The sequence below is a fragment of the Anas acuta genome, unplaced genomic scaffold (genome assembly GCF_963932015.1).
Source record: "Anas acuta unplaced genomic scaffold, bAnaAcu1.1 SCAFFOLD_372, whole genome shotgun sequence".
NCBI lineage: Eukaryota > Metazoa > Chordata > Aves > Anseriformes > Anatidae > Anas > Anas acuta.
Genome location: NW_027076014.1, coordinates 1 through 27,965, shown reverse-complemented (window position 1 = coordinate 27,965; position 27,965 = coordinate 1). Strand labels below are relative to the sequence as shown.

At 60.7% G+C, this 27,965-nt stretch overlaps 2 protein-coding genes across 2 annotated transcripts; one reads left to right on the top strand and one right to left on the bottom strand.

The window, feature by feature from the left end:
* Positions 1–763: 763 nt before the first annotated feature.
* Positions 764–6,832, top strand: LOC137848840 (lysine-specific demethylase 5C-like). The gene is made up of 8 exons (XM_068668340.1): positions 764–1,020; positions 1,092–1,273; positions 1,360–1,497; positions 1,578–2,107; positions 2,632–2,689; positions 3,989–4,197; positions 5,683–5,878; positions 6,601–6,832. Exons 4-8 carry the CDS (start codon positions 1,721–1,723, stop codon positions 6,786–6,788), a joined length of 1,038 nt encoding a protein of 345 aa, XP_068524441.1. The 5' UTR covers positions 764–1,020; positions 1,092–1,273; positions 1,360–1,497; positions 1,578–1,720; the 3' UTR covers positions 6,789–6,832.
* A 2,530-nt stretch (positions 6,833–9,362) lies between these two features.
* LOC137848839 (voltage-dependent L-type calcium channel subunit alpha-1F-like) lies at positions 9,363–27,893 on the bottom strand (the record flags this gene model as incomplete). Its single annotated transcript, XM_068668339.1, is given in 43 exon segments — positions 9,363–9,625; positions 10,890–11,126; positions 11,216–11,328; positions 11,439–11,593; positions 11,670–11,819; positions 12,419–12,555; positions 12,649–12,762; positions 12,848–12,978; positions 13,082–13,183; positions 13,299–13,401; positions 13,490–13,586; positions 13,688–13,815; positions 14,166–14,325; positions 14,718–14,809; positions 14,892–14,957; positions 15,060–15,188; positions 15,304–15,324; positions 15,497–15,580; positions 15,684–15,794; positions 16,714–16,872; positions 16,960–17,161; positions 17,617–17,763; positions 19,058–19,110; positions 19,258–19,365; positions 20,164–20,251; positions 20,330–20,436; positions 20,546–20,605; positions 20,852–20,981; positions 21,419–21,548; positions 21,621–21,672; positions 22,308–22,362; positions 22,542–22,626; positions 22,859–22,979; positions 24,110–24,317; positions 25,489–25,714; positions 25,804–25,964; positions 26,083–26,109; positions 26,774–26,861; positions 26,967–27,050; positions 27,120–27,274; positions 27,348–27,454; positions 27,698–27,813; positions 27,816–27,893. Coding segments are annotated over 43 exon segments (5,120 nt in total), but the record flags the coding sequence as incomplete, so codon positions are not given.
* Between the last annotated feature and the right edge of the window lie 72 nt (positions 27,894–27,965).

Sequence of the window (27,965 nt, the reverse complement as noted above, 5' to 3'; positions counted from 1 at the left end):
GGGGTCCCTGAGTCCCCTGGGGGGTCCCTGTGTCCCTTGAGGGGGTCCTGGTATCCCCCAGGGGGATCTTTAGGTTTTAGGAGGGGTCCCTAAGTCCCCCAGGGGGACCTTTGGGTTTTGGGAGGGGGAATTAAGGTGTTGGGGGGGTCCCTGAGTCCCTTAAGGGGGTCCTGGTATCCCCCAGGGGGATCTTTAGGTTTTAGGAGGGGTCCCTGAGTCCCCCATGGGGACCTTTGGGTTTTGGAAGGGGAATTAAAGAGCTGGAGGGGGTCCCTGTGTCCTTTGAGGGGGTCTTTGGGTTTTGGGAGGGGGAATTAAGGGGTTAGGGGGGTCCCTGTGTCCCTTAAGGGGGTCCTGTGTCCCTCGAGGGGGTTTTTGGGTTTTGGGAGGGGAGTTAAGGGCTGGGGGGTCCCTAAATACCTTGAGAGGGGGTTCCTGTGTCCCTTGAGGGGGCCTTTGCGTTTTGGGAGGGGGAGTTAAGGGGCTGGGGGGGGTCCCTGTGTCCTTCAAGGGGGGTTTTGGGTTTTGGGAAGGGGAGTTAAGGGGCTGGGGGAGGGCCTCTGTGTCCCTTAATGGGGTCCTGGTATCCCCTGGTGGGACCTTAGCTTTTGGGAGAGGGAATTAAAGGCTCCCATACCCCCAGGGGGGCTTTTAGTTTTTGGGAGGGGCAATTAGGGGGCTGGGGGGGGGGGTCCCTGTGCCCTTTTTAGGGATTAAAGTGTCCGGGAACCCTCCCCACATCCCTTAGGGGGGGGGCATTTAAAGGGTCTGGGGCTCACCTGCCTCCACTCCTGAGGTCTGCAAAGCCACGTTTGGGATCTGGGTTTGGGATTTGGCGGGGGTTTTCACCCCCTCCTCATATTTCCCACCCCCCCCCCAGACAAAAACACCCCCCCGGCCACCCTGGCAGCCATCATCAAGGAAGCCGAAAACATCCCCGCCCTGCTGCCCAACATCCAAGCCCTCAAAGAGGCGCTGGCCAAAGCTCGCGCCTGGATCGCCGACGTGGAGGAGATCCAGGTGGGCTCCGTCACCCCCTCCCCTCTTTTTTTTATCACTTGGGGGGGTGCTCATCACATTTCCCCCCCCAGAACGGAGACCACTACCCCTGCCTGGACGATTTGGAAGGTTTGGTGGCCGTGGGTCGGGGACCTCCCGGTGCGTTTGGAGGAGCTGCGGCAGCTGGAGGTGCAAGTGGGGACGGCGCACCTCGTGGCGAGACAAAGCCTCGCGCACCTTCCTCAAGAAAAACTCCTGCTACACCCTGCTGGAGGTTGGGCGACAACACCCCCGAGGGCGAAAAAAAAAAGGTTAGGGACCTCGCCGCGATCCCGATTTCCTCATTTTTTCCCCCAAAAGGTGCTGTGTCCCTGCGCCGACGCTGGCTCCGACAGCAGCAAGCGGCTCAAGTGGCGGCAGGAGCAGCCGGGGCTCTACAAGCTGGACGCCGAAAGTTTGGGGTTGTCGGCGCAGGATCTCCGCGACCCCGGCGCCGTGGGTGAGGGGCCTGGACGAGACCCTAAGCACCCCATAATTCTTCCCAGGTTCATTTTCACCCCTTTTTTCCCTTTTTTAAGATTGTGGCGTTCAAGGAGGGCGAGCAGAAGGGAGAAGGAGGGAATGCTGCGCCTGCGCCACGCCAATTCCCAAAAACCCGCGCCGCCCGCGCCCGGCCCTGGCCCCCCCTTCGTGCGTTTGTGGCCAACCCCCGACCCCCGGCATGCTCCAGTGCCAGCTCTGCCGGGACTGGTTTCACGCCTCCTGCGTCGTTTGGCCCCGTTTGGGCTCCCAAAAACCTTCGGTCCCTTGGTGGGAGTGGGACGCCAAATTTTTATGTCCGCTCTGCCAACGTTCGCGCCGACCCCGGTTGGAAACCATCCTGGCTTTGTTGGTGGCCCTCCAAAAATTACCGGTGAGGTTACCCGAAGGAGAGGCCCTACAGTGCTTGACGGAACGGGCCATCACTTGGCAGGACCGGGCTCGCCAGCTCCTGGCCTCCCCCGAATTGGCCGCCCCCCTGGAGCGTTTGGCGACCCTGCGGCACCACCGGCTGCACGGAGACGGCGCCGGGGCGCTGAGGGAGGCCAGCCGAAACGAGCAGCCCAAGGTGGGATTTTTGGGGGGGGGAAAGGGGGATTTTGGGGTGGGTTGGGGGGTTTGGGGGGTTGTTGGGGGCATGGTGGGGGCTTTTGGGGTGGTGGGGGAGGGGCTTTTGGGGCAGCTAGGGGGGCTTTTTGGGGTGCCTGGGGGGCTTTTTAGGGGCAGTGGGGGGGGACCCTTTGGGGTGGTGGGGGGTGGCTTTTGTGGAGATGTGGAGGTAGTTTTGGGGGTGACAGGCTTTTAGGGGCAGTGGGGGACCCTTTGGGGTGGTGGGGAGGGGCTTTTGGGGCAGCTGGGGGTCCTTTGGGGTGGGTGGTGGGGGGCTTTTGGGGCAGCTAGGGGGGCTTCTGGGGAGGTGTGGAGGTGGTTTTGGGGTGGGGGGCTTTTAGGGGCAGTAGGGGACCCTTTGGGGTGGTGGGGAGGGGCTTTTGGGCAGCTTTGGGGGCGGTTGTGGGGTTTTTGGGGGCGGCTGCGAGCTTTTTGGGTGCACAACACCCCTTTCCCTGACACTTTTTGTCCCCCCCCCCCAAGGTCTCGGTGGAGAATGGTGACGCCCCCAGCCCGGAGAAGAACGGCCCCCTGCCCTCGGGTGAGTGGGGGGACAATTTGGGGGGGGGCTGTAGGGGATCCCAGGGGATCTGTGGGATCCCAAAGGATCCCATGGAAGCACCCATGAGGCCTGGGACCCCCCCCAAATCACCCCCGTTCCTTTCCCTAACTGGTGGCCCCATTGTTCTCATGGCGGCCCCATATCCTCGTGGCCCCCCCCTCGTGACACGGTGTCCTTGGGGTGGCCCCCAATGTCCTTGGAGGGTCCCCCAAGTTCTTGTGGTGCCCCAAAACATCCCGGGGTGGCCCCCAAGTCCTCGTGGTGACCCCCCAATACTTTTGGGGTGGCCCCTGATGTCCTTAGGGGTGGTCCCCGACATTCTTGGGGTGTCCCCCACGTCCTAATTGTGGCCCCAAAGCGTCCTTGGGGTAGCCCCAAACATTCCTGTGGTGGTCCCTAACGTCCTCGTGGTGGCCCATAACCTTCTCGGGGTGGCCCCCAGGATTCTTGGGGTGTACCCTACATTCTCAGGGTGTCCCCTATGTTCTCGGGGTGCCCCCCATGTCCTAATCGTGGTCCCCAATGTTCTCGGGGTGGCCCCAAACATTCCTGTGGTGGTCCCTAACGTCCTCGTGGTGGCCCAGAACCTTCTCAGGGTGACCCCCTATGTCCTGTGGTGGCCCCTGATGTCCTCAGGGTGGTCCCCAACATTCTTGGGGTATCTCCCATGTCCTAATCTTGGTCCCCAATGTCCTTGGGGTGACCCCCAACATTGCTAGGGTGGTCCCCAACATTCTTTGGGTGTCCCTCATATCCTAATGGTGGTTCCCCAAAATTCTTGGGGTGGCCCCAAGAATTTTCATTCCTGTGGTGGTCCCTAACATCCTCGTGGTGGCCCATAACGTTCTCAGGGTGGCCCCTAACGTCCTCAGGGTGGTCCCCAACATTCTTGGGGTGTCCCCCATGTCCTAATTGTGGCCACCGACGTCCTTGGGGGTAGCCCCAAACATTCCTGTGGTTGTCCCTAATGTTCTCGGGGTGTCCCCAACGTTCTCAGGGGTAGCCCCAAACATTCCTGTGGTGGTCCCTAACGTCCTCGTGGTGGCCCATCAATGGCCCAGAACCTTCTCGGGGTGGTCCCTGACGTCCTTAGGGTGGTCCCCAACACTCTTGGGGTCGGTCCCAATGTCCTTGTGGTGGTCCCTAACGTCCTCGTGGTGGCCCCATAACGTTCTTGGGGTGGCCCCCAGGCTTCTTGGGGTTGCCCCCATGTTCTCGGGGTGTCCCCTAAATTCTCGGGCCGCCCCCCCCAGTTTTACCTTGTCCCCCCCCCCGCAGAGCTGGAGGCGCTGAGCGCGGCGCTGCCCCCGGCTTGCAGGCCCGGTGCTGGAGCTGGCCGAGGGCGCGCGCGGCAGGCCGCTGGAGGAGCCTGGATGATGGAGGGCGACCTCCTGGAGGTGACCCTGGACGAGGCCCAGAGCATCTGGCGCCTGCTGCAGGCCGCCCCGCACCGCCCCCCCTACGGCCTCTTCCGCCTCCTCCTCGAGGTACGGGAACCCCAAAATTGCCCCCGGGTACCCAAAAGTCCCCAGATGCCCCAGAACTCCTCCAGACGCCCCAAGTCCTCAATAACCCCAAAATCATCCCAGAAACCCCAAAAGCCCGCCTCCTCCTTGAGGTACGGGATCCCAAAATCCCCCCCGTGTACCCCAAAATCCCCCCCTGGGTACCCCAAAACTCCTCCAGATGTCCCAGAACTCCTCCAGACACTCCAAGCCCTCAATAACCCCAAATCATCCCAGAAACCCCAAATCACTCCAGAAATCCCAAAAAGCCCGCCTCCCTCCTCGAGGTACTGGGGAACCCCAAAATCCCCCCCAGGTACCGCCAAAACTCCCCCAGACGCCCCCAAAATCCCCCCCAGACTCCCCAAAACTCCCCCAGATGCCCCAAAACTCCTCCAGACACCCATTCCCAATAACCCCAAATCACCCCCAGAAACCCCAAAAGTTTGCTCCCCCTCGGCCCTACTCCTTGAGGTATGGGAACCCCCAAAATGCTCCCCAGACACCCCAAAATCCCCCCCAGGTACCCCAAAACTCCCCCAGACACTCCAGAACTCCCCCAGATGCCCCAAAACTCCTCCAGAAACCCCAAAAGCCCACCCCCCCTCAGCCTCTTCCTTCTCAAGGTATGGGAACCCCAAAATCCCCCCCCGGGTACCCCAAAACTCCTTCAGATGCCCCAGAACTCCTCCAGACACTCCAAGCCCTCAATAACCCCAAATCATCCCAGAAACCCAAATCACTCCAGAAATCCCAAAAGCCCGCCTCCTCCTCGAGGTACAGGAACCCCCGAAATCCCCCCCCCAGACACCCCAAAATCCCCCCCGGGGTACCCCAAAACTCCTCCAGACTCCCCAAGCCCCCAATAACCCCAAATCACCCTAGAAACCCCAAAAGCCCGCCCCCCCTTGGCCTCTTCCACCTCCTCCTCGAGGTACGGGAAACCCAAAATACCCCCCGCGTACCCCAAAACTCCTCCAGATGCCCCAAGCCCTCAATAACCCAAAATCACCCCAGAAACCCCAAATCCCACCCCCCTCGGCCTCTTCCACCTCCTCCTTGAGGTACGGGAACCCTAAAATCCCCCCGGGTACCCCCAAAATCCCCCCCAGACACCCCAAGCCCTCAATAACCCCAAATCACACCAGAAATTTCCTTGGGGACCCCAAAACCACTCCTTATCCCCCCCCTTCCTCAAGATGACCCCAAAACCCTCGGTGACCCCAAATCCCATTCCTTACTCCCCCTCTTCCTCAAGGGGGGGGGCCCAAAATTTTCTTGGGGACCCCAAACCCATTCCTTATCCCCCCCCATCCTCAAAATGACCCCAAAACCCTCAGTGACCCCAAATCCCCCCCTTATTCCCCCTCCCCCTCCATTTTGAGCCCCCAAATCCCCCCACCTCCCCCTAAATCTTTATGGGGGGGGCACAAATTATAACCCTATTTCCCCCCCCCCCCCCCCCAGCTGGAGCAGGCGGAGCGGCGGGGGGGCACGGGGGTCGGGGTCGGGACCCGAAAGACGCCGCAAGCGCCGGGGGGGAGCGGGGGGCGATGCCCCCCCCCTGGCCAGGAGGAGCTGGAGCCAAAGAGGAGCAGGGGGGGGCCTGAAGGGGGGGCCCCCCCCCGGGACAGCCCCCCCGCCCGGCCCCCACGCCACGGGGGTGAGTGACCCCATTATTTTTTTTTGGGGGGGGGGGTTGTAATTAATTAATTGGGGGGTTAATTAATTGGGGGGGGGGTCCCTAGGGGGCTATGGGGGGAATGGGGAGGGGGCCCTAATATGCGGGGGGGGGCATTGTGATTAAATGGGGGGGTCCTGGGGGGATTTTTGGGGTGGGGGACCCCAATATTTTTGGGGGGGGGTCCTAAGGAGTTTGGAGGTAAGGTGGGGAGGGGGCTCCCAGAACATGGGGGGGGGGGAGAGAATCAGAAATAATTTAATGGGGGGGAATCAGGGATAATTTAATGGGGGGGGGGGGCATATGTGGGGGATTTATTTCAGGGGGGAGGAGGAGACCCCCATTATAATGGGGGGGGGGCAATGGGAATTTGGGGGTTCACGGGGGGGATATCAGGGATGCCCCTTTCATTGGGGGGGGGTCCTTAAAGGGTTTTGGGGGTATGGGGGGGTCCTTAGGGGATTTTTGGGTGTATTTGGGGGGGATGTTATTTGGGGGGGGGGGGAAGAGGAGACCCCCACTATCATGGGGGGGGGCAAGGGGAATTTGGGGGTCACGGGGGAATTTCAGGGATGCCCCTTTCATTGGGGGGGGGGGGGTCATTAAAGGGTTTTGGGGTACGGGGGGGGTCCTTAGGGGATTTTGGGGTGTATTTGGGGGGGGGGGGGACACACACTACATGAGTGTGCCCCCCCCCCCCCCAGGCCTCGTGACGCGGAGCCCCCACCTCGGATGGGATGCGCCTGAAGGCAGCAGGGGGGAGAATATGGGGGGGGGGGGGACACCAGGAGGCCGTGCCCCCCCCACCCCAAAAAAAAAAACCACAAAAACAAACCCCATTGTGCCCCCCCACACACACCCGGAGCGGCCCCCCCCCTGCCCCGCGCTGTAATTATTTGAGTTGATTTCTTTTGTATTGTTCGGGGGGGGGGGGGAGGAAACACAGAAAAAAGGGGGCTCGGGACCCCCCCGGGACCCCCCCCCCACCCCTCTCAGCTCCGGGGGGGGGGGCACAACCAGCACAGCAGGGCCCAGCCCCCCCCCCCCCTTTGCCCCCCCCCTCCTCGCGCCGGGTTTTTTATAGGAATTGGGGGACTGGGGGGGGGGTTGCGGGGAAGGGGGGGGGGAAAAGAGGTGGGGGGGGCGGCTTCTGGGCCCCCCCCGCCCCCTCGCCGACACTACCGGTCTCGGGCTCTTTGTAGCGGGGGGGGGGGCCGGGGGGCCTTATTTTATTGTATTATGATTTTTTTTTATTATTATTAAACTTTGGAGGCTAAAAAACGAGGCTGGTTTATGGGGGGGGGGGGGGGCGGGAGGGGGGGCTGTGCACGTCCTCACCTCACGGCGGCTGGCTTGAAATGAGCACTGCGCATGCGCGGAGGGCGCCGGGGGCGCAGGAGCTTCCCCATTGGGTGGAGGCTCCTGCCAATTAGCGCCGCTCCGCAATGGGAGCGCAGCGAGGGCGGGGCGAGGGGCAGGTGGAGGTGGTGGCGCGAGGCGGCGGTGGCCCGCGCGGCGGCTTCGTGTGGGGAAAGGCGTCGTTTCTGAGGTAAAATTCTCTTTTTTGAGGTAAAATCTCCTCTTCTGAGGGTAAAAAGCCCCTTTCCGAGGTTTAAAAAACGTTTCTGAGGTAGAGCAACACTTTTCTGAGGTAAACCTTCCCTTTTTTTGAGGTTAACCCTCCCTGAGGCGCCCCGCCGCCGTTTCCTGAGGTAAAACTCCCCGTTTCTGAGGTAAAACCTTTGGTTCTTGAGGTAAAAATTCGCCCTCGTGAGGTAAAATGACTTTTTTTTGAGGTTAACACCACCCCAACCCCTCATTCCTGGGGCTAACCTCCCTTTTTGGGGTAGCCTCCCCCCATTTTCTGAGGTAAAACTTCTCTTTAATGAGACGAAACAACAACTGAGGTTAAAAAAAAACATTTTTTCGTGTAAAACTCTACGTTTTCTGAGGTAAAACCGCCTCATTTTTAAGATAAAACCCTTTTTTTTTCTCTGCGATAACCCCCCCCGTTCTCTAGTTTAAAAAAATCTGAGGTAAAACCCTTGTGGTGTTTTTTTTGTTTTGTTTTGTTTTGTTTTTGTTGTTTTTTTTTTGTTTGTTTTTTTGTTTTTGTTTTTTCAGTTAAAACACCTCTTTTCTATAATTTCTTAAAATTATAGAATTTCTTAAAATTACAGAAACACCCCTTTATGAGGTACCCCCCTTTTTTTTTGCCATGCCCCCTCATTCCTTTATCCCCCCCCCTTTTTTAAAACAAACCTTATTTTTCTCATACCCCACCCTTGCCAGATCCACCCCTCATTTCTAAAATCCCATTAATTTTTGCCATACCCCCTCTTTTTCTTCAGCTTCCCCCCCCAATTTATGAGCTCCCCCCTTTTTCCCCACACCCCCCCCATTTTTTAATTGACCTCATCTTTTGCCATACCCCCCCCTCTTTCCACAACACCCCCAAATTTTTGAACCAACCCTCACTTTTACCATACCCCCACCCCCTCCATTCCCCCCTTAACCCCCTCCCAACACCTTAGGGCCCCCCCCCATACACCCTCATTTTTAAAACCCCATTAATTTTTGCCACACCCACGTTTCTTCAGATTCCCCCCCAATTTATGAGCTCCCCCCCTTTTTCCCCACACCCCCTCCATTTTTTAATTGACCTCATCTTTTACCATACCCCCCCCTCTTTCCACAACACCCCCCAAATTTTTGAACCAACCCTCACTTTTACCATACCCCCACCCTCTCCACTCCCCCCTTAATCCCCCTCCCAACACCTTAGGGCCCCCCCTCATACACCCCTCATTTTAAAATCCCATTTAATTTTTGCCATACCCCCCCCTTTCTTCAGATTCCCCCCAATTCATGAGCTCCCCCCTTTTTCCCCCACACCCCCCCCATTTTTTAATTGGCCTCATCTTTTGCCATACCCCCCCCCCTTTCCACGATACCCCCAAATTTTTGAACCAACACCCTCACTTTTACCATCCCCCCCACCCTCTCCACTCCCCCCCTTAACCCCTTCCCAACACCTTAGGCCCCCCCCCCATACACCCTCATTTTTAAAATCCCATTAATTTTTGCCATACACCCCCGTTTCTTCAGCTTCCCCCCCAATTTATGAGCTCCCCCCTTTTTCCCCACACCCCCCACATTTTTTAATTGACCTTATCTTTTGCCATACCCCCCCTCTTTCCACGATACCCCCCATACACCCTCATTTTTAAAATCCCATTAATTTTTGCCACACCCCCCATTTCTTCAGATTCCCCCCCATTTATGAGCTCCCCCCCTTTTTCACCCCCCCCATTTTTGAATTGGCCTCATCTTTTGGTGTACTTTTTGGTATCTTTCCATGATACCCCCCCAATTTTTGAACCAACCCTCACTTTTACCATACCCCCACCCTCTCCACTCCCCCCTTAACCCCCTCCCAACACCTTAGGGCCCCCCCCCTGTAAATTTAGGGCCCCCCCAGCCAATTTAGGGCCCCCCCACGCAAGCCATCTCGTCGGCCAGCTCCTCCTCGGCGTGCGGCCGCAGCGGTTCCTCGTCGCTGTAGACGGGGCCGGGCGGCGTGGGGCGGCGGCGGCGCGTGAGGAGGTCGGCGGCGGCGCTCTCCATCTCGTCCATCGTCAGCTCGCAGGCGTCGGCGATCTCCCGTTTGGCCACCGCCACGAATTTGGGGTCGCGGGCGAACAAGCCCAGCCCCTCCGAGATGAGTACCTAGGGTTAGGATGTGTTTATTTTTTAGGGGGGGGTCCCTGTTGAATTCCTCGTTGAATTCCTCATTAAATTCTTATTCACAGCAGGATTTAATGAGGAATTCCTCGTTGAATTCCTCTCCACAGCAGAATTTAAGGAGGAAATCCTCATTAAGTTCCTTGTTAAATTCCTGTCCACAGCAGGATTTAACAAGGAATTCCTCGCTGAATTTCTCTCCACAGTTGGATTTAATGAGGAATTTCTCGTTGAATTCTTCTCCACGGCAGGATTTAATTAGGAATTCCTCATTAAATTCCTCGTTTAATTCCTCTCCACAGCAGGATTTAACGAGGAATTCCTCATTAAATTCCTGCCCATGCCAGGATTTAATGAGGAATTCCTCACTGAATTCCTCATTGAATTCTTCTCCATGGCAGGATTTAACGAGGAATTCCTCCTTGAATTCCTCAAATTCCTCTCCACGGCGGGATTTAATGAGGAATTCCTCATTAAATTCCTTGTTAAATTCCTGTCCACAGCAGGATTTAACGAGGAATTCCCCGTTTAATTCCTCGTTGAATTCCTGTCCATGGCAGGACTTAACGAGGAATTCCTCATTAAATTCCTCTCCACGGCAGGATTTAACGAGGAATTCCTCATTGAATTCCTCGAATTCCTCTCCATGGCAGGATTTAATGAGGAATTCCTCGTTGAATTCCTCGTTAAATTCCTGTCCGTGGCAGTTTTTAACAAGGAATTCCTCGTTGAATTATTGAATTCCTCTCCAAGGCAGGATTTAATGAGGAATTCCTCGTTAAATTTCTCTCCACGGCAGGATTTAACGAGGAATTCCTTGCTGAATTCCTCTCCATGGCAGGACTTAACGAGGAATCCTCATTGAATTCCTGCCCATGCCAGGATTTAATGAGGAATTCCTCCTTGAATTCCTCGAATTCCTCTCCATGGCAGGATTTAACAAGAAATTCCTCATTGAATTCCTCTCTACAGCAGGATTTAATGAGGAATTTCTCATTGAATTCTCCACAGCAGGATTTAACGAGGAATTCCCCATTGAATTCCTGCCCATGCCAGGATTTAATGAGGAATTCCCCATTGAATTCCTCATTAAATTCCTGTCTGTGGCAGTTTTTAACAAGGAATTCCTCGTTGAATTATTGAATTCCTCTCCATGGCAGGATTTAATGAGGAATTCCTCGTTAAATTCCTCATTTAAATTTAACGAGGCAGGGGGGACGCGAGGAGGACAAGGAGGGGGCAAACTCACGGCCTCCACGAGGCTGTCGGCGGATCCACGGCCCAGCGGCAAGCGGAGGGGGCCCTGGGGGCCGCGTTCCCCTAAAATCCACCGGGAGAGGGGGGGGAGGCTGCCGCCGGCCCCCCCCGCTGCGCCCCCCCCTTCCACCAGGATGAGGGGCGCGTAGAGGACGTGGCCGCGGGGGGGGGCGGCGGCCCAGGCGTGCGAGGAGCCCCCCGTGCGCCAGGTTTCGGAGCTGCCGTAGCCCTGTGGGGGGAGGACAAACGGTATTTAAGGGGGGGGGGCACACACATATGGAGGTGACACGCGTGTCACACGCGTGTCACACGCGGTACCTGCGGCCTGGGGGGGCCGGGGGGGCCCGAGGGGTTGTAGGTGCCGGGGATGGGCTCGTCCTCGCAGCTCCCCTGGCGCCGCAGGCACTGGATGGTGAAGGAGGGCTTCCGGCCTTGGGGGGGGGGGGCTCAGTGAGTACCCCCCCTTTCCCCAAGCCCCCCCTTTCCCCAAAGCCCCCCCCGTGTGTATTTCAAAGTGGGGGGGGCTCCCCAGCCCCCCTACCTGCAGGGGTGGGGGGCAGGAGCCGGCGCCTCTTCAGCTGCTGCCCCTCCAGCGGCGCCCCGTTGTGCAGGGCGAAGTGGCGGGGGGGCAGCGGCAGCGAGCCCCCCCTCGCGGCCCCCCCAGCCCAGTGGGGGATGGCCGAGGGTCCCAGCCGCCTGGGGAGGGGGACGAGAAGGCGTTAAGGGGGTGGCGGGGGGGTTATAGGACCTGTTGCCCCCCCCCACCCCGTACCTGTCCCCAGCCCAGCGGTGGCGGGGGGCCGGGCCCTCGCTGTCGTCCTCTCGGCTGCCGTCCCCCTGCTCCTCCCCGTCCTCGGGGGGCGCCGGCTCCTCCTGCCCCCCAACAGTGGGGTGGGGGCCGGCGCCCCCATCCGAGCGCCGCCTGCATATGGGGGGGGGTTTGGGGGGTGTGGGGTTTGGCCCCCCTTTCCCCTCATGGGGGGGGCACGGTGCCCCCAGTGTCCCACACCCGCCCCTTAGGGTGCTCCCTCACCTCTTAGGGTGCCCTCCGCCCCTTTAGGGTGCTCCCAACCCCTTAGGGTACCCCTACAGCCTTTCAGGGTGCCCCCAACCCCTTTAGGGTGTCCCCCCCATACCCCTTTAGGGTGCCCCCCTACCCCTCTAGGTTGCCCCCTACCCTTTAGGGTATCCCCACTCCCTTTCAGGGTGCTCCCAACCCCTTTAGGGTGCCCCCCTACCCCTCTAGGTTGCCCCCTACCCTTTAGGGTGCCCCCACTCCCTTTCAGGGTGCTCCCAACCCCTTTAGGGTGCCCCCCTACCCCCCTAGGTCGCCCCCCTACCCTTTAGGGTGTTCCAGACCCCTTTAAGGTGCTCCCAACCCCTTTAGGGTGCCCTCCCCCCCCCCCAGGTTGCCCCCCTCCCCTTTAGGGTGTTCCAGACCCCTTTAGGCTGCCCCCAACCCCTTTAGGGTGCCCTCACCCCATTAAGGACCCCCCCCCTTTTTTTAGGGTGCCCCCCTACCTGCCCCCATGGCGATGGCTTCCGAGGTGGGGCAGGGGCGCGGGGTCCTCCCCCTCGGTGTGTTCGGGGCTGGCGGCTTTTGGGGACTCCTCCAGCCCGGGGGGGCTGGGGGCCGAGCCATAAAGGGTCTCGGGGGGCTGCGGGCAGATAGAGGGGTGGGCGTGGCCTATGAGGGTGTGGCCGATGTGGGCGTGGCCTAATAGGGCGTGACAATTAGGGGCGGGGCTTACGGCATAGGACAAATGCTCCTCCTCGGTGGCCCCGGGGCCTTCGTCCCCCTCCAGGTCACAGCTCAGCGCCCGCCGCATTTCGGGACCCAGCGCCTGTAGGGTCTGCAGCCCGGCCTGGGGAGGGGCAAAAATAAAGGGGGGGGGCACCACAGAGCCCCCCACCCTGTTATTTTTTGGGGTCGGGGGGGTCCCAACCCACCTGCAGCGCGCGCTCGTTGCTGGGGCCGGCGCTGGGGCCGAGCATCCCCCGCTCCTTGCGGCGGCGGAACTTGCGGAAATAATCCTGGATCAGGAAGGTGGCGTAGAACTTCCCCACCGTCACCTCCTCCTCTGCGTGGGGGGGGACACAGACACGGGGAGGGGGTCAAGGCCATCAGGGTGTCCCCCCCCAACCCTAAAAGTGTCCCCAAATTCGGGGGGGGGGGGCGCTCACCCTCCGGCGGGGGGATGACCTCGTCCAGCAGCTTGGGCTTGGTTCTCTTCCAGATCTTCTTGATGACGGCCCGCAGCTCCTTGTTGGCCACGTCCAGGTTCCCTTTTTTTTTGGGGGGGGGGACACGCAGGACAGCAGGGAATAGGAAGGGGGTGTCCCCACCTTCCTGTCACCCCCCCCACACACCCCATTTAGTGTCACCCCCCCCACCCCAAACCTTCCGTCTTGATCTTGAGGGAGGTGCGGACGAGGGCGAAGAGCGTGGCGTTGAAGGTCACGGTGCCGTCCGAATTGAGGGGCATGTTCATGGCCACCAGGCGCTGCGGGGGGGGGGACAGATAATGGGTAAATGGGGTGGGGGGGAGCAGGGGTGACCCCCCCGGCCCCCCCCGCGGTGCACCCAAGCACCTTGCAGGCCACGCGGTGGGGGCAGAGCTTCCCAAAACCCAGCGGGGGCTGGATCCGGCGCAGCAGCGTCACCACGTCCAGGTGCTTGATGCGACCCCTGCGGTGGGGTTTGGGGGGGTGACAATGACAACTGGGGGGGGTGACAGCGATGGGGGGGGGTCACGATGATTGGGGGGGGTCGCAGTGACGGTGCCAGACCTGGCGGCGGGGTCGTACTCGGACCAGACCCGCTTGAACTCGTCGAGGTGGTGGGGGCCGAGGATGGACCAGTCGCGCGTCAGGTAGTCGAAGTTGTCCATGATGACGGCCACAAAGAGGTTGATGATCTGGGGAGGGGGGCTCGCTATGGGGCTGGGGGGCTCGCTATGGGGCTGAGGAGCTCGCTATGGGGCTGAGGAGCTCGCTATGGGGCTGGGGGGCTCGCTATGGGGCTGGGGGGCTCGCTGTAGGGCTGAGGAGCTCGCTATGGGGCTGGGGGGGCTCGCTATGGGGCTGAGGGGCTCACTATGGGGCTGGCTATGGGGCTGGTTATGGGGTTTCTTTCCGCAGCGTGCAGTTCTTGCTATAGGGCTGGGGGGTGTCGCACCGGAGCTGCGTGGTGTTTTGGGGGGGGGCAGCGCCGCGCCGTGGGGCAGCGCCGTGGGGCAGCGCCGTGGGGCAGCGCCGTGGGGCTCACCAGGAAGGCGCAGAGCATGAAGAAGCTGATGAAGTAGACGATGGCGAAGTTGCTGCCGCAGGTGAATTCCTCGCCGGGTCCCGCGTCCGATTCGGGGTCGCAGCGCTTGCCGGGCAGGCTGGCCAGCATGATCTCCTGCCACGCCTCCCCCGTGGCGCACCTGCACCCCACGCACCCGTGTCTGGCGCCTATAGGGCCCCTCCGGACCCCCACCCCATAACCCCTACCCCACCAAAACGCCCCTATAAGTGGTCTGGGGTCACCCACAGACCCCACAGGGAGGTGGTGGAGACCCTACAGGGCCCGAAATAACCCTCAGGGACTCACGGACCCCATAGGAGCCCCCATAGCAAACCCGCAGGGACGCACAGACCCCATAGGGACCTTGTAGGGACTCCCCACAGAGCCCCATGGATCCTATAAGGACTTTATGGGGACCCTACAAAGACTCTCAGTGACCCTACAGCGGTCCCCAGACACCATTAGGACCCTTCAGGCCCCGTGCAGTGACCCCCCAGGGGCACCCTATAGGGGACCCCATAAGGGACCCACCTGAAGAGCAGCAGCACGGCCTGGGGGAAGGTCTGGAAGTTGTTGTTGCGGTTGATTTGGGTCCCGTCCTGCAGCGCCACCTTCCCGAAAGTCTTGGGGACACGAAAGGGGGGGACGTGGTGACACTGGGGGGGTCCCTAAAGACCCCCCCCCACCCTTGCACACCCCCCTCACCTGCATGCCGATGACGGCGTAGATGAAGAAGATCATGGCGATGAGCAGGGCGACGTAGGGCAGCGCCTGGGGGGTAGGGAACAACACGGGGGGGGCTCCTTGGTGTCCCGTGTCCCCCCCCCCCCCCCGTTTTGTCCCCGTGTGTCCCCCCCCCCCAGTGTCCCAAACCTGGAAGGATTTGACGAAGGTCCAGAGCAACGTGCGGATGCCCTCGCCCTTGGACAGCAGCTTCACCAAGCGCATGACGCGGAAGAGGCGGAAGAAGGTGATGGAGATGCGGGAGCTGTCCTCCGAGCTCTGCCAGGGGGTTGAGGGGGGGGGCACCAGGGGGTGAGGAGACCCCCCCCCGAAGCCCCCCCACTCCCCAAATCCCCCCCCCCTCATATCTGGGGGGGGGACGGACGCCCCCTACCTCACCGACGTGCCCCCCGTTCTGTTGCAGGCACGCACGGCACGGGTGATGGATGGAAATGGTGGACAGACGGATGGATGGAGATGGACGCGAGGACACGGACACGTGGGGGGGGTCCCGAACACCATTGGACCCCCCCCCAGAAATTTTGGGGACCCCCCCACCCCGTAAAGAAGAGGTGGGGGCGACTCACGTTGACCTCGGTGACCGCGATGTCCACCACGCTGCCCACCACGATGAGGGCGTCGAAGGTATTCCAGGCGTCGCAGAAATAGTGCTGGATGGGGGGGGGAAGATAATTAGGGGGGGGGCACCCCAAAAATGACCCCCCCACACCGTGAGACCCCCCCCAATTTATGGTACCCCTCTCCTGAGCCTACCCGGGGCTTGAAGGCGATGATCTTGAGCAGCATCTCCACGGTGAAGAGCCCGGTGAACACCATGTTGAGCAGGTCCATCACGTAGTTGAACGGCTTCGACTGCTCGTAGTGCTGGGGGGGGGCACTTTAATTGCCCCCCCTGCAGCCCTAACTGCCCCCCTGCAGCCCTAACTGCCCCCCCTGCAGCCCTAAACACCCCCCCAACCCCTAAATGCTCCTCCCAGCTCACTAAATGCACCCTCAGAACACCTAATTGACACCCCGGGGTGCTTTAACAACCCCCCAGGTTGCTTTAATTGCCCCCCCTGGGGTGCTAATTGCCCCTGTAGGGTCCGTAACTGCCCCCCCGTGTCATTTTAAAGCCCCCCAGAGTCCCTATCTGCCCCCCAGGGGTGCTTCAACTGTCCCTAAGGCCCCCGATCACCCCTCTGTTGTCCCTTACAGACCCCTTGGGCCATTTTACTGCCCCCCATTCCTCCTAACTCCCCCCCAGGGGTGCATTAACTGCCCCCAGAGGTACATTAATTGCCCTCAGGGGTTCATTAGCTGCCTCCAGAAGTAAAATAACTGCCCCCAGGGGTTCATTAACTGCCCCCAGGGGTGCATTAACTGCCCCCAGAGGTACGATAACTGCCCCAGCAGTGCATTAACTGCCCCCAGGGGCGCATTAACTGCCCCCAGGGGTACAATAACTGCCCCCAGGGGTACAATAACTGCCCCCAGGGGTGCAATAACTGCCCATAGGGGTACAATAACTGCCCCCAGCAGTGCATTAACTGCCCCCAGGGGTTCATTAACTGCCCTTAGGGGTTCATTAACTGCACCCAGAGGTACAAAACTGCCCCCAGGGGTACAATAACTGCCCCCAGGGGTTCGTTAACTGCCCCGGAACATCCCTCAGTGACCCCCAGCCCATTTAACCCCCCCCCGAACACTCCAACTACCCCCTGGCATGCTTTAACCACCCCCATACTCCCTTAACACCCCCCCAACAACCCCAAAACATCCCCCTGAGACCCCCCCAACCAACCTGCACGGCCAAGGCGATGGTGTTGAGGAGGATGAGGACGAACATGATGTACTCGAAGGCCGTGGAGTTGACCATGGCCCAGACCCGGTACTGGCTGCGGTTCTTGGGGATGTAACGCCGCAGCGGCTGCGCCTTCAGCGCGTACTCCACGCACTGCCTCTGCCAAAAGGGGGGGGGCACAAAAATACACCCACCGACACCACGGGGAGGGTGGCAGAAAGATTAAAGGGGGGGGTCCTCACGCACCTGGTTCTTGTCCAGCTCGCAGTTGCGGTACTCGCTCTCGCCCTGGGCGCGGAAGGTGATGATGACGAAGCCGACGAAGATGTTCATCATGAAGAAGGCGATGACGATGATGTAGACGATGAAGAAGATGGAGATCTCCACCCGGTAGTTGTAGATGGGGCCCTGGTCCTCCGCGTTGGCGTCGATGGCCTTGTACAGCAGCCTGGGGGGGGCACAAAAGGGTTTTTTTGGGGGGACAGCAGGGCCCAAAAGGGGTTTTTGGGGGGGGCAACAGGGCCCTATAGGTGCTGGGGTGTCAGCGCCCTATTGGGGGTGGGGTACAGTGGGGTGTTGGTGCCCTAAAGGCGCAGGTTGGGGTGTCAGCACCCTATGGGGGGGCACATTGGGGTGTCAGCACCCTATGGGGGGGTTACATTGGGGTGTTGGTGCCCTAAAGGTGCAGGTTGGGGTGTCAGCACCCTATTGGGGGGGGTACATTGGAGTGTCAGCGCCCTACTGGGGGGGGCACATTGGGGTGTCAGCACCCAATGGGGGGACACATTGGGGTGTCAGCACCCTAAAGACACAGGTTGGGGTGTCAGCACCCTATGGGGGGGCACATTGGGGTGTCAGCACCCTTTTGGGGTGCCAGCACCCTCCGGGGGGGGGGACACTCACGCGGGCCACCCCTCGAAGGTGGAGACGGTGAAGAGCGCCATCATCCCCGCCAGCACGTTGTCGAAGTTGAAGTCGCTGTTGTGCCACAGGCGCTCCCGCACCGAGGGGTGCGACACGTCCCCGTCCTTGTACACCAGGAAGGTGCCCCTGCAAGGGGGGGGACACCGCGGGGTGGGGGGGACACCGTGGGGTGGGGGGGACACCGCGGGGAGGGGGGGGACGTCCCCAGCCTCTCGCAGTGGGAATGTGCCCGGTGGATGGTGGAGGGGGTGTGCAGGGGTCCATGGGTGGGCACACGGCTTGCACAACGAGCACGCTGCGGTCATGCAACGTGTGCATGCATTGGGGTGATAACACACTCAGCTCACACTCACACTCAGCTCACACTCAGCACACGCTTACACTCAGCACTCTCTCAGCACACACTCACTCAGCTCACACTCACACTCAGCTCACACTCAGCACACACACTCAGCACTCAGCACACACACTCAGCATACACACTCAGCATGCACTCACACTCAGCACACACTCACTCAGCACACGCTCACAGCCTGCACTCACACTCCGCACTCAGCACACACCCACACTCAGCACTCAGCATGCACTCACACTCAGCACACGCTCACAGCCTGCACTCACACTCAGCTCACACTCAGCACACGCTCACACTCAGCACACACTCACTCAGCACACGCTCACAGCCTGCACTCACACTCAGCACACGCTCACACTCAGCACTCTCTCAGCACACACTCAGCATGCGCTCACACTCAGCACACACACTCAGCTCACACTCACAGCCTGCACTCACACTCCGCTCACACTCAGCACTCTCTCAGCACACACTCACTCAGTTCATGCTCACACTCAGCACACACACTCAGCTCACACTCAGCATGGGCTCACAGCCTGCACTCACACTCAGCTCACACTCAGCACTCTCTCAGCACACACTCACTCAGTTCATGCTCACACAGCACACGCTCACACTCAGCACACACACTCAGCTCACACTCAGCACACGCCCACACTCAGCACATGCTCACAGCCTGTACTTACTCAGCTCACACTCAGCACATGCTCAGCACACGCTCACACTCAGCACTCACACTCAGCACACACTCAGCTCGTGCCCACACTCAGCACGCACTCACACTCAGCACACACACTCAGCATGCACTCAGAGCACATGCTCACACTCAGCACTCAGCATGCACTCACACTCAGCACACACTCAGCACTCACACAGCACTCAGCTCACGCTCACACTCAACACACACTCCATCCATGCTCACACTGCATTCACTCCCTCCACTCACACTCCAGCTGTACTCACAGTTCACACTGCACACTTACAGCCTGCACTCACACTCAGCCTCCACTCACACTCACACTCACACTCACACTCAGGGCCGTTGGGGGGGGGACCAGGACCCACTTGCACTCCCCAGGCGTGTGCTTGGCCTCGTCGGTGCAGCTGTAGAACTTGCCCTGGGGGAAACGGGGGTCAGAGGGGACCGGGAGGGGGTCCCCAGCCCCTCAGGGGGGTCCTGACCCCTTAGTGGGGGGGTCCCAGCCCCTTTGGGGGGTCCCCAACCTTTTTGGGGGGGTCGCAGCCCCTCTGGGGGGGGTCCCCACCTTGAAGAGCTGCACCCCGATGCAGGCGAACATGAACTGCAGCAGCGTGGTGACGATCATGATGTTGCCGATGGTGCGGATGGCCACGAAGACGCACTGCACCACGTGCTAGGGGGGGGACACGGGGACAGTGTGACGGGGGTGTTGGGGACACGGGGACAGCGTGACGGGGGTGTTGGGGACAGCGTGACGGGGGTGTTGGGGACACCCGGGCGTTGGGGACAGCGTGATGGGGGTGTTGGGGACAGTGTGACAGGGGTGTTGGGGACAGCGTGACGGGGGTGTTGGGGACACGGGGACAGCGTGACGGGGGTGTTGGGGACACCGGGGCGTTGGGGACAGCGTGACGGGGGTGTTGGGGACAGCAGTGTGTTGGGGACAGCGTGATGGGGGTGTTGGGGACACGGGGACAGCTTGACAGGGGTGTTGGGGACAGCAGGGTGTTGGGGACATGGGGACAGCCTGACACGGGTGTTGGGGACATGGGGACAGCGTGATGAGGGTGTTGGGGACACGGGGACAGCATAACGGGGGTGTTGGGGACAGCGGGGTGTTGGGGACAGTGTGATGGGGGTGTTGGGGACACCGGGGCGTTGGGGACAGCATGACGGGGGTGTTGGGGACACGGGGACAGCCTGACACAGGTGTTGGGGACATGGGGACAGCGTGACGGGGGTGTTGGGGACACCGGGACAGCTTGACACGGGTCTTGGGGACACCAGGACACGGGGACACCCCTGCTCCCAGTCCCACCAGCACGCCACCACATCCCACCACCCCCAGCACACCCCCCCACCGCCCGCTGGGGATCCCAGTGCTCCCAGTTGCCCCAGTAAGGGTGTGCTCCCCCCCTCCCAGTGCTTCCCAGTCCCTCCCAGTGCTTCCCAGTCCCTCCCAGTACCGTACCTTCAGCCCCTTGGCGCGGTTGATGGCTCGCAGGGGCCGCAGCACGCGCAGCACCCGCAGGATCTTCACCACCGAGATGGCGCTGGAGCTGCCGGGGGACACCGGTGTCCCCTAGGGGCGCTCCCAGTGCTCCCAGTATCCCTCCCAGTTCCCCCCCAGTGCTCACTGGATGCCGAAAGAGACGAGGGAGACGCCGACCACCAGCAGGTCCAGGAGGTTGAACCAGTTGCGGCAGAAGGAGCCCTTGTGCAGGAAGGCGCCGAAAGCGGTCATCTGAGGTGAGGGGGGGGGGGCCGTGAGGACTGGGACCCCCCCCAAAAAAACCCCAGGGACCCCCAAAACCCCCAGAATCCCCCCAAAAAAAACCACTCCCCCCCAATACCTTGAGCAGGATCTCCACGGTGAAGATGGAGGTGAAGGCGTAGTCGAAATAGCCCAGGATCTGTGGGGGGGGGGGAGGGGGGAAAACGGGGTGACCCCCCCCCAGCACCCCCACCCCAAATACCCCCGGGGACCCCCCAAAATCCCCCCAAATCCCCCCCAGTCCCCCCATTTCTCCCCCCACCCCCTTCACCTGGGTCCCACACAGCCATAGGGTGACGGAGCCCCCCGTTCCCCCCAACCCGCTCCGTTTTCCCAGTTCCTCCCAGCTCCTCCCAGTTCCCTCCCAGTCTGCCCAGTATCCCACGTGGTTGCGGGGCGAGTGGGCTCGCACGGGGTCCTCGGCGGCCAGCGAGACGCTGCTGAGGATGATGAAGACGAGGATGAGGTTGGTGAAGATGTGGTGGTGGATCAGGGCGTGGCACCGCACCCGCAGCCTGCACCGAGCACACGTCAGCACCTCCCAGTGCTCCCAGTTCCTCCCAGTTCAGCCCATCATTCGGGACACCTTCCCCCAGTGCTCCCAGTCTGGCCCAGTTAGTCCCAGTTCCCTCCAGCTTCTCCCACAGCATCCCCTGTCTCCACAAGGAATCACTCCCCTCTCCTCCAGTGCTCCCAGTCCCAGTGCCCCCAGCATCCCCAGCCCTCCTGTCCCAGTGCTCCCAGTTTACATCCCCATTTCCAGTCCCCCACTTTGCATCCCCAGTCCCAATACTCCCAGTTCCCCCAGTTTACCCTTCCACTCCCCCCAGTTACTCATTTACACCCCCAATCTCAGTACTCCCACCCCCCCTATCTGTCCCCCCGCCCCTTCCCAGTTCCTTTAGCCACCCTCCCAGTTTGCCCCAGTGCTCCCAGTTGCCCCCAGCCTCACGGGTTGGTGCTGCCCAGCAGGAAGAAGGCGCTGCCCTCGGGGATCGGCGCCACCTTGTTTTTGGGGGGCTCCTCCAGGCTCTCCAGCCGTGCCCCCCCCAGGCTGTCACGCTCCCCCCCGGCCTCGTCACCTGTGGGGGGACCCCGGTGTTGGGGGGGGGGGGCTCCGTTGCCCCCCCAGGGGACTGGGGTGGGGGCCTCACCTTCCTCGCTCCCCTCCTCTTCCTCCTCCTCCTCCTGCTGCTCCCCTTCAACCTGGGGGGGGGGAGAAAGAGGCTGAGTGTGCAAGAGGCGTGCACACACGTGTTGGGGCATGTCAGGGGCGTGCACATGCGTGTCGTGGCATGTGAGGGGTGTGCACACGTGTTTTGGGGCATGTGAGGGGTGTGCACATGCATGTTGGGGCGTGTGAGGGGTGTGCACACGCATGTGAGGGCTATGCACACATGTTGGGGCATGTCAGGGGTGTGCACACGTGTTTTGGGGCATGTGAGGGGCGTGCACATGCATGTGGGCGTGTGCACACGCGTGTTGGGGCGTGTGAGGGGCGTGCACGTGTGTGAGGGGTGTGCACATGCACGTTGGGGCATTGAGGGGTGTGCACACGCGTGTTGGGGTATGTGAGGGTTGTGTACACGCGTGTGAGGGCTGTGCACAAACATGGTGAGGCATGTGAGGACTGCACACACGTGTTGGGGCATGTGAGGGGTGTGCACACGCATGTTGAGGCATGTCAGGGGTGTGCACACACGTGTTGTGGCATGTCAGGGGCATGCACACGTGTGTTGGGGCATGTGAGGGGTGTGCACATGCATGTTGGGGCATGTGAGGGCTATGCACACGCATGTTGGGGTGTGTACACGCGTGTCAGGCCGTGCACACCCACTCACCTTCACGCTCACGTCCTGGCTCCCCGCGATGGCTTCTGCCTCCCCAGCCTTGTCCCTGGAGGGGGGGGGGGGGGGGACAAACAGAGGGGCTCAGCCAGGTGCCCCCCTCCCCCCCTGTGTCCGTCTGTCCCCCCCCCGTGTCCGTCTGTCCCCTGTCACCCCCCCATGTCCATCTGTCCCCCCCCCGTGTCCGTCTGTCCCCCACTGTGTCCGTCTGTCCCCCCCCAGGCTCACTTCTTGCCCTCGGCCCCCGAGTTGATGTTGTCGCCGTCCGCCAGGTTATCGACCGCGATGGCCAGGAAGACGTTGAGGAGGATGTCTGCGGCGAGGAAGGGGTTAACCAGTGCTCCCAGTATCCTCCCAGTATCCCCCCAGTACCCTCCCAGTGTGGGTTTCCAGCCCCCTTCCATATCCCCACGTTTTCTGGTTCCCATTCCCTACTTGTTGCCTCCTGTGCCAGCTCCCCAGGACCATTCCCAGCCCCTCCCAGTTCCTCGGCACCCCCTTCCCAGTCCCTCCCAGTGCTCCCAGTGCTCCCAGTGCCCACGCACAGTTCCCGCAGATGAAGAGGATGACGAAGTAGATGCAGACGAGCATCCCGGGGAAGACGGGGCCGCCGTAAGCCATGATCCCGTCGTACATCACCGCGTTCCAGTCCTCCCCCGTCAGGATCTGGGGGAAAAAGGGAGGTGGGGGGACCCCAAAACTTTAGCACCCCCCTCCCAGTCCATCCCAGTGCTCCCAGTACACCCCCTCCTCACACACCGCCACCTCCCAGTCCTTCCTGATCCAGGGTGGAAGGATGCAGGTCCCCACGGGAATGCAATGGGGGGGGATCCCCTGCCATATTTTGGGGCTCCCCATAGTTTTGGGGTCCTTCTCCATGTTTTTAGGATCCCCCAGATGGCTTTGGGGTCCCCCCCACGGTTTTGAAACCCCCCTCATATTTTGGGGGTCTCCCTTCATGGTTTTGGGGTCTCTCCCCCAATGGTTTTGGGGTCTCCCTTCATGGTTTTGGGGTCTCTCCCCTAATGTTTTTGGGGTCTCCCTTCATGGTTTTGGGGTCCCGCCATAGTTTTGGGGTCTTCCTTCATGACTTGGGGATCCCCTCCACACCTTTGAGGTTTCCCCTTATGCTTTGGGATTCTCCCCGTTTTCTGGGACCCCCCCACGATTTTGGGGCTCCCCCTCGTGCTTTTGGGGTTCCCCCTCATGGTTTTGGGGTCTCTCCCCAATGGTTTTGGGGTCCCCCCATAATTTTGGGGTCTCCCTTCATGACTTGCGTATCCCCGCCACATCTTTGAGGTTTCCCCTTATGTTTTTGGATTCTCCCCCACATTTTTGGGACCCCCTCACGATTTTGGGGCTCCCCCTCCTGCTTTTGGGGTCTCCCCTCATGGTTTTGGGGTCTCCCTGTAGTTTTGGGGTCTCTCCCCCAATGGTTTTGGGGTTTCCCTTCATGACTTGGGTATCCCCTCCACATCTTTGAGGTTTCCCCTTATGCTTTTGGATTCTCCCCCATGTTTTTTGGGACCCCCCCACGATTTTAGGGCTCCCCCTTGTGCTTTTGGGGTCTTCCCTCTGTCTTATGGGCTTCCCCTACTAGTTTTGGGGTCCCCCCATAGTTTTGGGGTCTCTCCCCCAATGGTTTTGGGGTTTCCCTTCATGACTTAGGGATCCCCTCCACATCTTTGAAGTTCCCCCTTACACTTTTGGGTTCTCCTCCACAATTTTGGGGCTCCCCCTCGTGCTTTTAGGGCCTCCCCTCCTGCTTTTGGGGTCCCCCCATAATTTTAGGGCACCTGGAAGACGGTGAGCAGCGCCTGGGGGAAGGTGTCGAAGGTGCTGCGCTTGGTCTGCGTCTCGTCGAAGCTGAAGCGGCCGCCGAAGAGCTGCATCCCCAGCAGGGCGAAGATGATGATGAAGAGGAAGAGCAGCAGCAGCAGCGAGGCGATGGACTTCATCGAGTTCAGCAGCGAGCCCACCAGGTTGCTCAGCGACGCCCAGTGCCTGGGGGGAACTGGGCTTACTGGGAGAACTGGGGTGGGCTCCTCTGGGTGTCCCTACTAGCGGTAAGCCCAGCTGGGTGTCACCCGGCGGTGTCCCTGTCACTGTGGTGTCGCTGTCACCGTCACGTCACCGCGCCACCGAATAATTCGTGGAGGTAAGAGGTGGCTGTGTCACCCCCTGATGTCCCCAGCACCCTGTCACCACACTGTCCCCATCACTGTGTCATCCCCGTGCCACCAAAGGGACATTTTGGGGGGCTGACGAGTGGCTCTGTGTCACCCCCAGTGTCCCCAACACCCCGTCTGCCACCCCCATGCCACCAACGAGGCACTCTATGGCTGCGAGAAGTGGCTCTGTGTCACCTCCTGATGTCCCCAACACCCTTTCTATCGTCCCCATGCCACCAACGAGACACTTTGGGGCACTGCCGAGTGTCCCTACACCACCCCCGGTGTCCCCAACACCCTTTGTATTGTCCCCGTGCCACCAAAAAGACACTTTGGGGGGCTATTGAGTGTCTTTACGCCACCCCCGGTGTCCCCAGCACCCTTTCTATCATCCCCATACCACCAAAGAGCCCCTTTGGGGCACTGCCAAATGTCCCTACACCACCCCCAGTGTCCCCAACACCCTGTTTGTCATCCCTGTGCCACCAAAGAAACATTTTGGGGGTTTGACGAGTGTCTTTACGCCACCCCCGGTGTCCCCAACACCCTTTGTATCGTCCCCATGCCACCAAAGAGACCCTTTGGGGCACTGCCGAGTGTCCCTACACCACCCCCGGTGTCCCCAACACCCTTTCTATCGTCCCCATGCCACCAAAGAGACACTTTGGGGCACTGTTGAGTGTCTTTACGTCACCACTGGTGTCCCCAACACCCCAACTGCCACCCCCATGCCACCAACGAGGCACTTTATAGATGCAAGAGGTGGCTCTGTATCACCTCCTGATGTCCCCAACACCCTGTTTGTCATCCCCATGCCACCAAAGAGACACTTTGGGGCACTCTCAAGTGTCTTTACGCCACCCCAGTGTCCCCAACACCCTTTCTATCGTCCCCATGCCACCAACGAGACCCTTTGGGGCACCGTCGAGTGCCTCTCCACCACCCCTGGTGTCCCCAACACCCCTGCGTTGCCCCCGATCCCCCGGGTGTCCCCAAACCCCCACCTGGTGACCTTGAAGACCCTCAGCAGGCGCACGCAGCGCAGCACGGAGATGCCCAGGGGCTCCATGGCGCCGCGCTCCACCAGCGCCGTCTCCAGCACGCCGCCGCACACCACGAAGCAGTCGAAGCGGTTGAAGAAGCTGGCGAAGTAACACGAGGGCCCCAGGGCGTAGAGCTTCAGCACCATCTCGGCGGCGAACAGCGAGAGCAGCGCCTTGTTGGCGTAGGCTGGAGGGACCCAAAACCCAGCGAATCGCACCCAAAAAACCCCATGGGGGATGGGAAAGGGGGTTTCGGGACCCCCCCGCCCCGCTCGCCTTGCGTCTCGGTGAGCCAAGGGGGCTGCCCGTGGTGCTCGGAGGCGATGGTGAGGGTGTTGAGGAAGACGAGGAGCAGCACCGTCCAGTAGAAGGACACCGATTTCACCGCCCCGCGGCAGCGCCGGCGCAAAACGCGGTTCATGCGGCGCAGGCGACGCCTTGGGGGGCGTTTTTTTGGGGGGGGAGATGAGATTTTGGGGGATAGAAAGGATTTAGGGGGACACAGGGGAAGCAGGGTGGTGCCGGGGGCCTCCCCGTCCCCGTTTCCTCGCTCACCAGAATTTCGTCTTGGTAATTTTGCCCCTGGGGAGGAGGAAGGAATAAATAAATTAATTAAAAAAGCATCGAGTTATCCCAAAAACAGGGTTTGGGGCGGGCACAGGAGATCACAGAGAACATAACGGGGGTCCCAGGGGGTTGTGGGGGAGGATTTTGGGGTCCCGGGGGAGGCTTTGAGGGTCCCTTGGGGTATCTCAGATGGTTTCATCAGGGGTCCCAGGATCAGTTTTGGGGTCCGGGGGGAAACTATAAGGAGTTGGGGGGGTTCTAGGATCAGTTTTGGGGTCGTGGGGGGAATCTATGAGGAGTTGGGGGGGGGTCCCAGGATCAGTTTTGGGGTCCCGGGGGAGGCTTTGAGGGTCCCTTGGGGTATCTCAGATGGTTTCATCAGGGGTCCCAGGGTCAGTTTTGGGGTCCGGGGGGGATCTATAAGGAGTTGGGGGGGTCTAAATGTCAGTTTTAGGGTGTGGGGGGGATCTATAAGGAGCTGGAGGGAGTCCAAAGGTCAGTTTTGGGGTCCAGGGAGGATCTATAAGGAGTTGGGGGGGTTCTAGGATCAGTTTTGGGGTCATGGGGGGGATCTATAAGGAGTTGGGGGGGCCTAGGATCAGTTTTGGGGGTCCTGGGGGGGGATTATAAGAAGCTGGAGGTCGGGGGGGGGTCCCGGGGGCCCCTTTTTGGTGCTCACAGGCAGCGGTCGCAGGCGTTGGGCTGCGCCTCCTCCTCGCCGGCCGTCTCGGTGTTGACCGACGTCGTCTCGCTGCCGGGGAGGCTGGCTGGAGATTGGGGGGGGGGACATAAAGTCAGGGGGGGGCTGGAGACCCCCCAGCTGGGGAAAAAAAGGGTGGGGGGGACCCCAATTTTTTTTTGGGGGGTGTTACCGTGGGTGTCGGTGGAGTGGCTGGCGTGCCGCAGCCACTTGAGGCGAGGTTTCCTCTTCCCCATCAGCTCCTCGGCGGTCAGACCTGCAGGATTTGGGGTTCAGGGGGTGGGGGTGTCCCTACGAGCCCCCCCCAAAAAAAAACACAACGCACGGTGCTTCTCGTGCTCGTCCTCGTCCCCCTCGAGGTCCTCGGCCTGCGTGATCCAGTCCATGTAGCCCCGCAGGTCCTCCTCCAGCTGCTGCTTCTCCCGCAGCTTCTGGAAGTCTCCGCGGGCTTTGGCCTTTTCACGCTCCTTGGAGAACTCCCTGAGGGGGGGGGACACGTGTGGCACACGCCCCGACACGCTAAGAACATGCTAAGAACATGCTAAGAGCTTACGCACCCGCTCAGCACCCCAGGACCAAGTTGAGGACAAAGAAGGAGCCGAAGATGACGAGGCTGACGAAGTAAATCCAGGGCAGCTCGTGGCCCATGGCGTCCTGCATCTGGTGTGGAGGGGGAGATTTGGGGTGAATTTAGGGGAAATTTGGGCGGGTGGAATTCGGGGTGACCCCACTGAGGGGCTGAGCTGACGCTTTTGGGGGAAATTCGGGGCGAGAAACCAAAAAAAAAACCCTCGGGGGACGCCAAAGGATGGCAGCGGGGTCCACCCACATAACAGGGGATATTTTTGGGGCGGGGCGGCAAATTTTGGGATCCCACCCAAAAAAAAAAACCCCAAAACTCACCCAATAAAGGACGTCGGTCCAGCCTTCCATGGTGATGCACTGGAAGACGGTGAGCATGGCGAAGAAGAAGTTGTCGAAATTGGTGATGCCCCCGTTGGGGCCCTCCCAGCGGCCCGGCACTCGGTGTTGTTCTGCAGGCAGGCGCGGCCGTGCCCCGAAAAGGCGCAGGGCGAGGGGTCGTCCTCCGACTCCAGGTCTTAATTTTTTTATCGGGGGGGTTGGGGGGGGTTTAAACATCCCAAAAATGGGGTTGGGGGAGCCTGAGGTG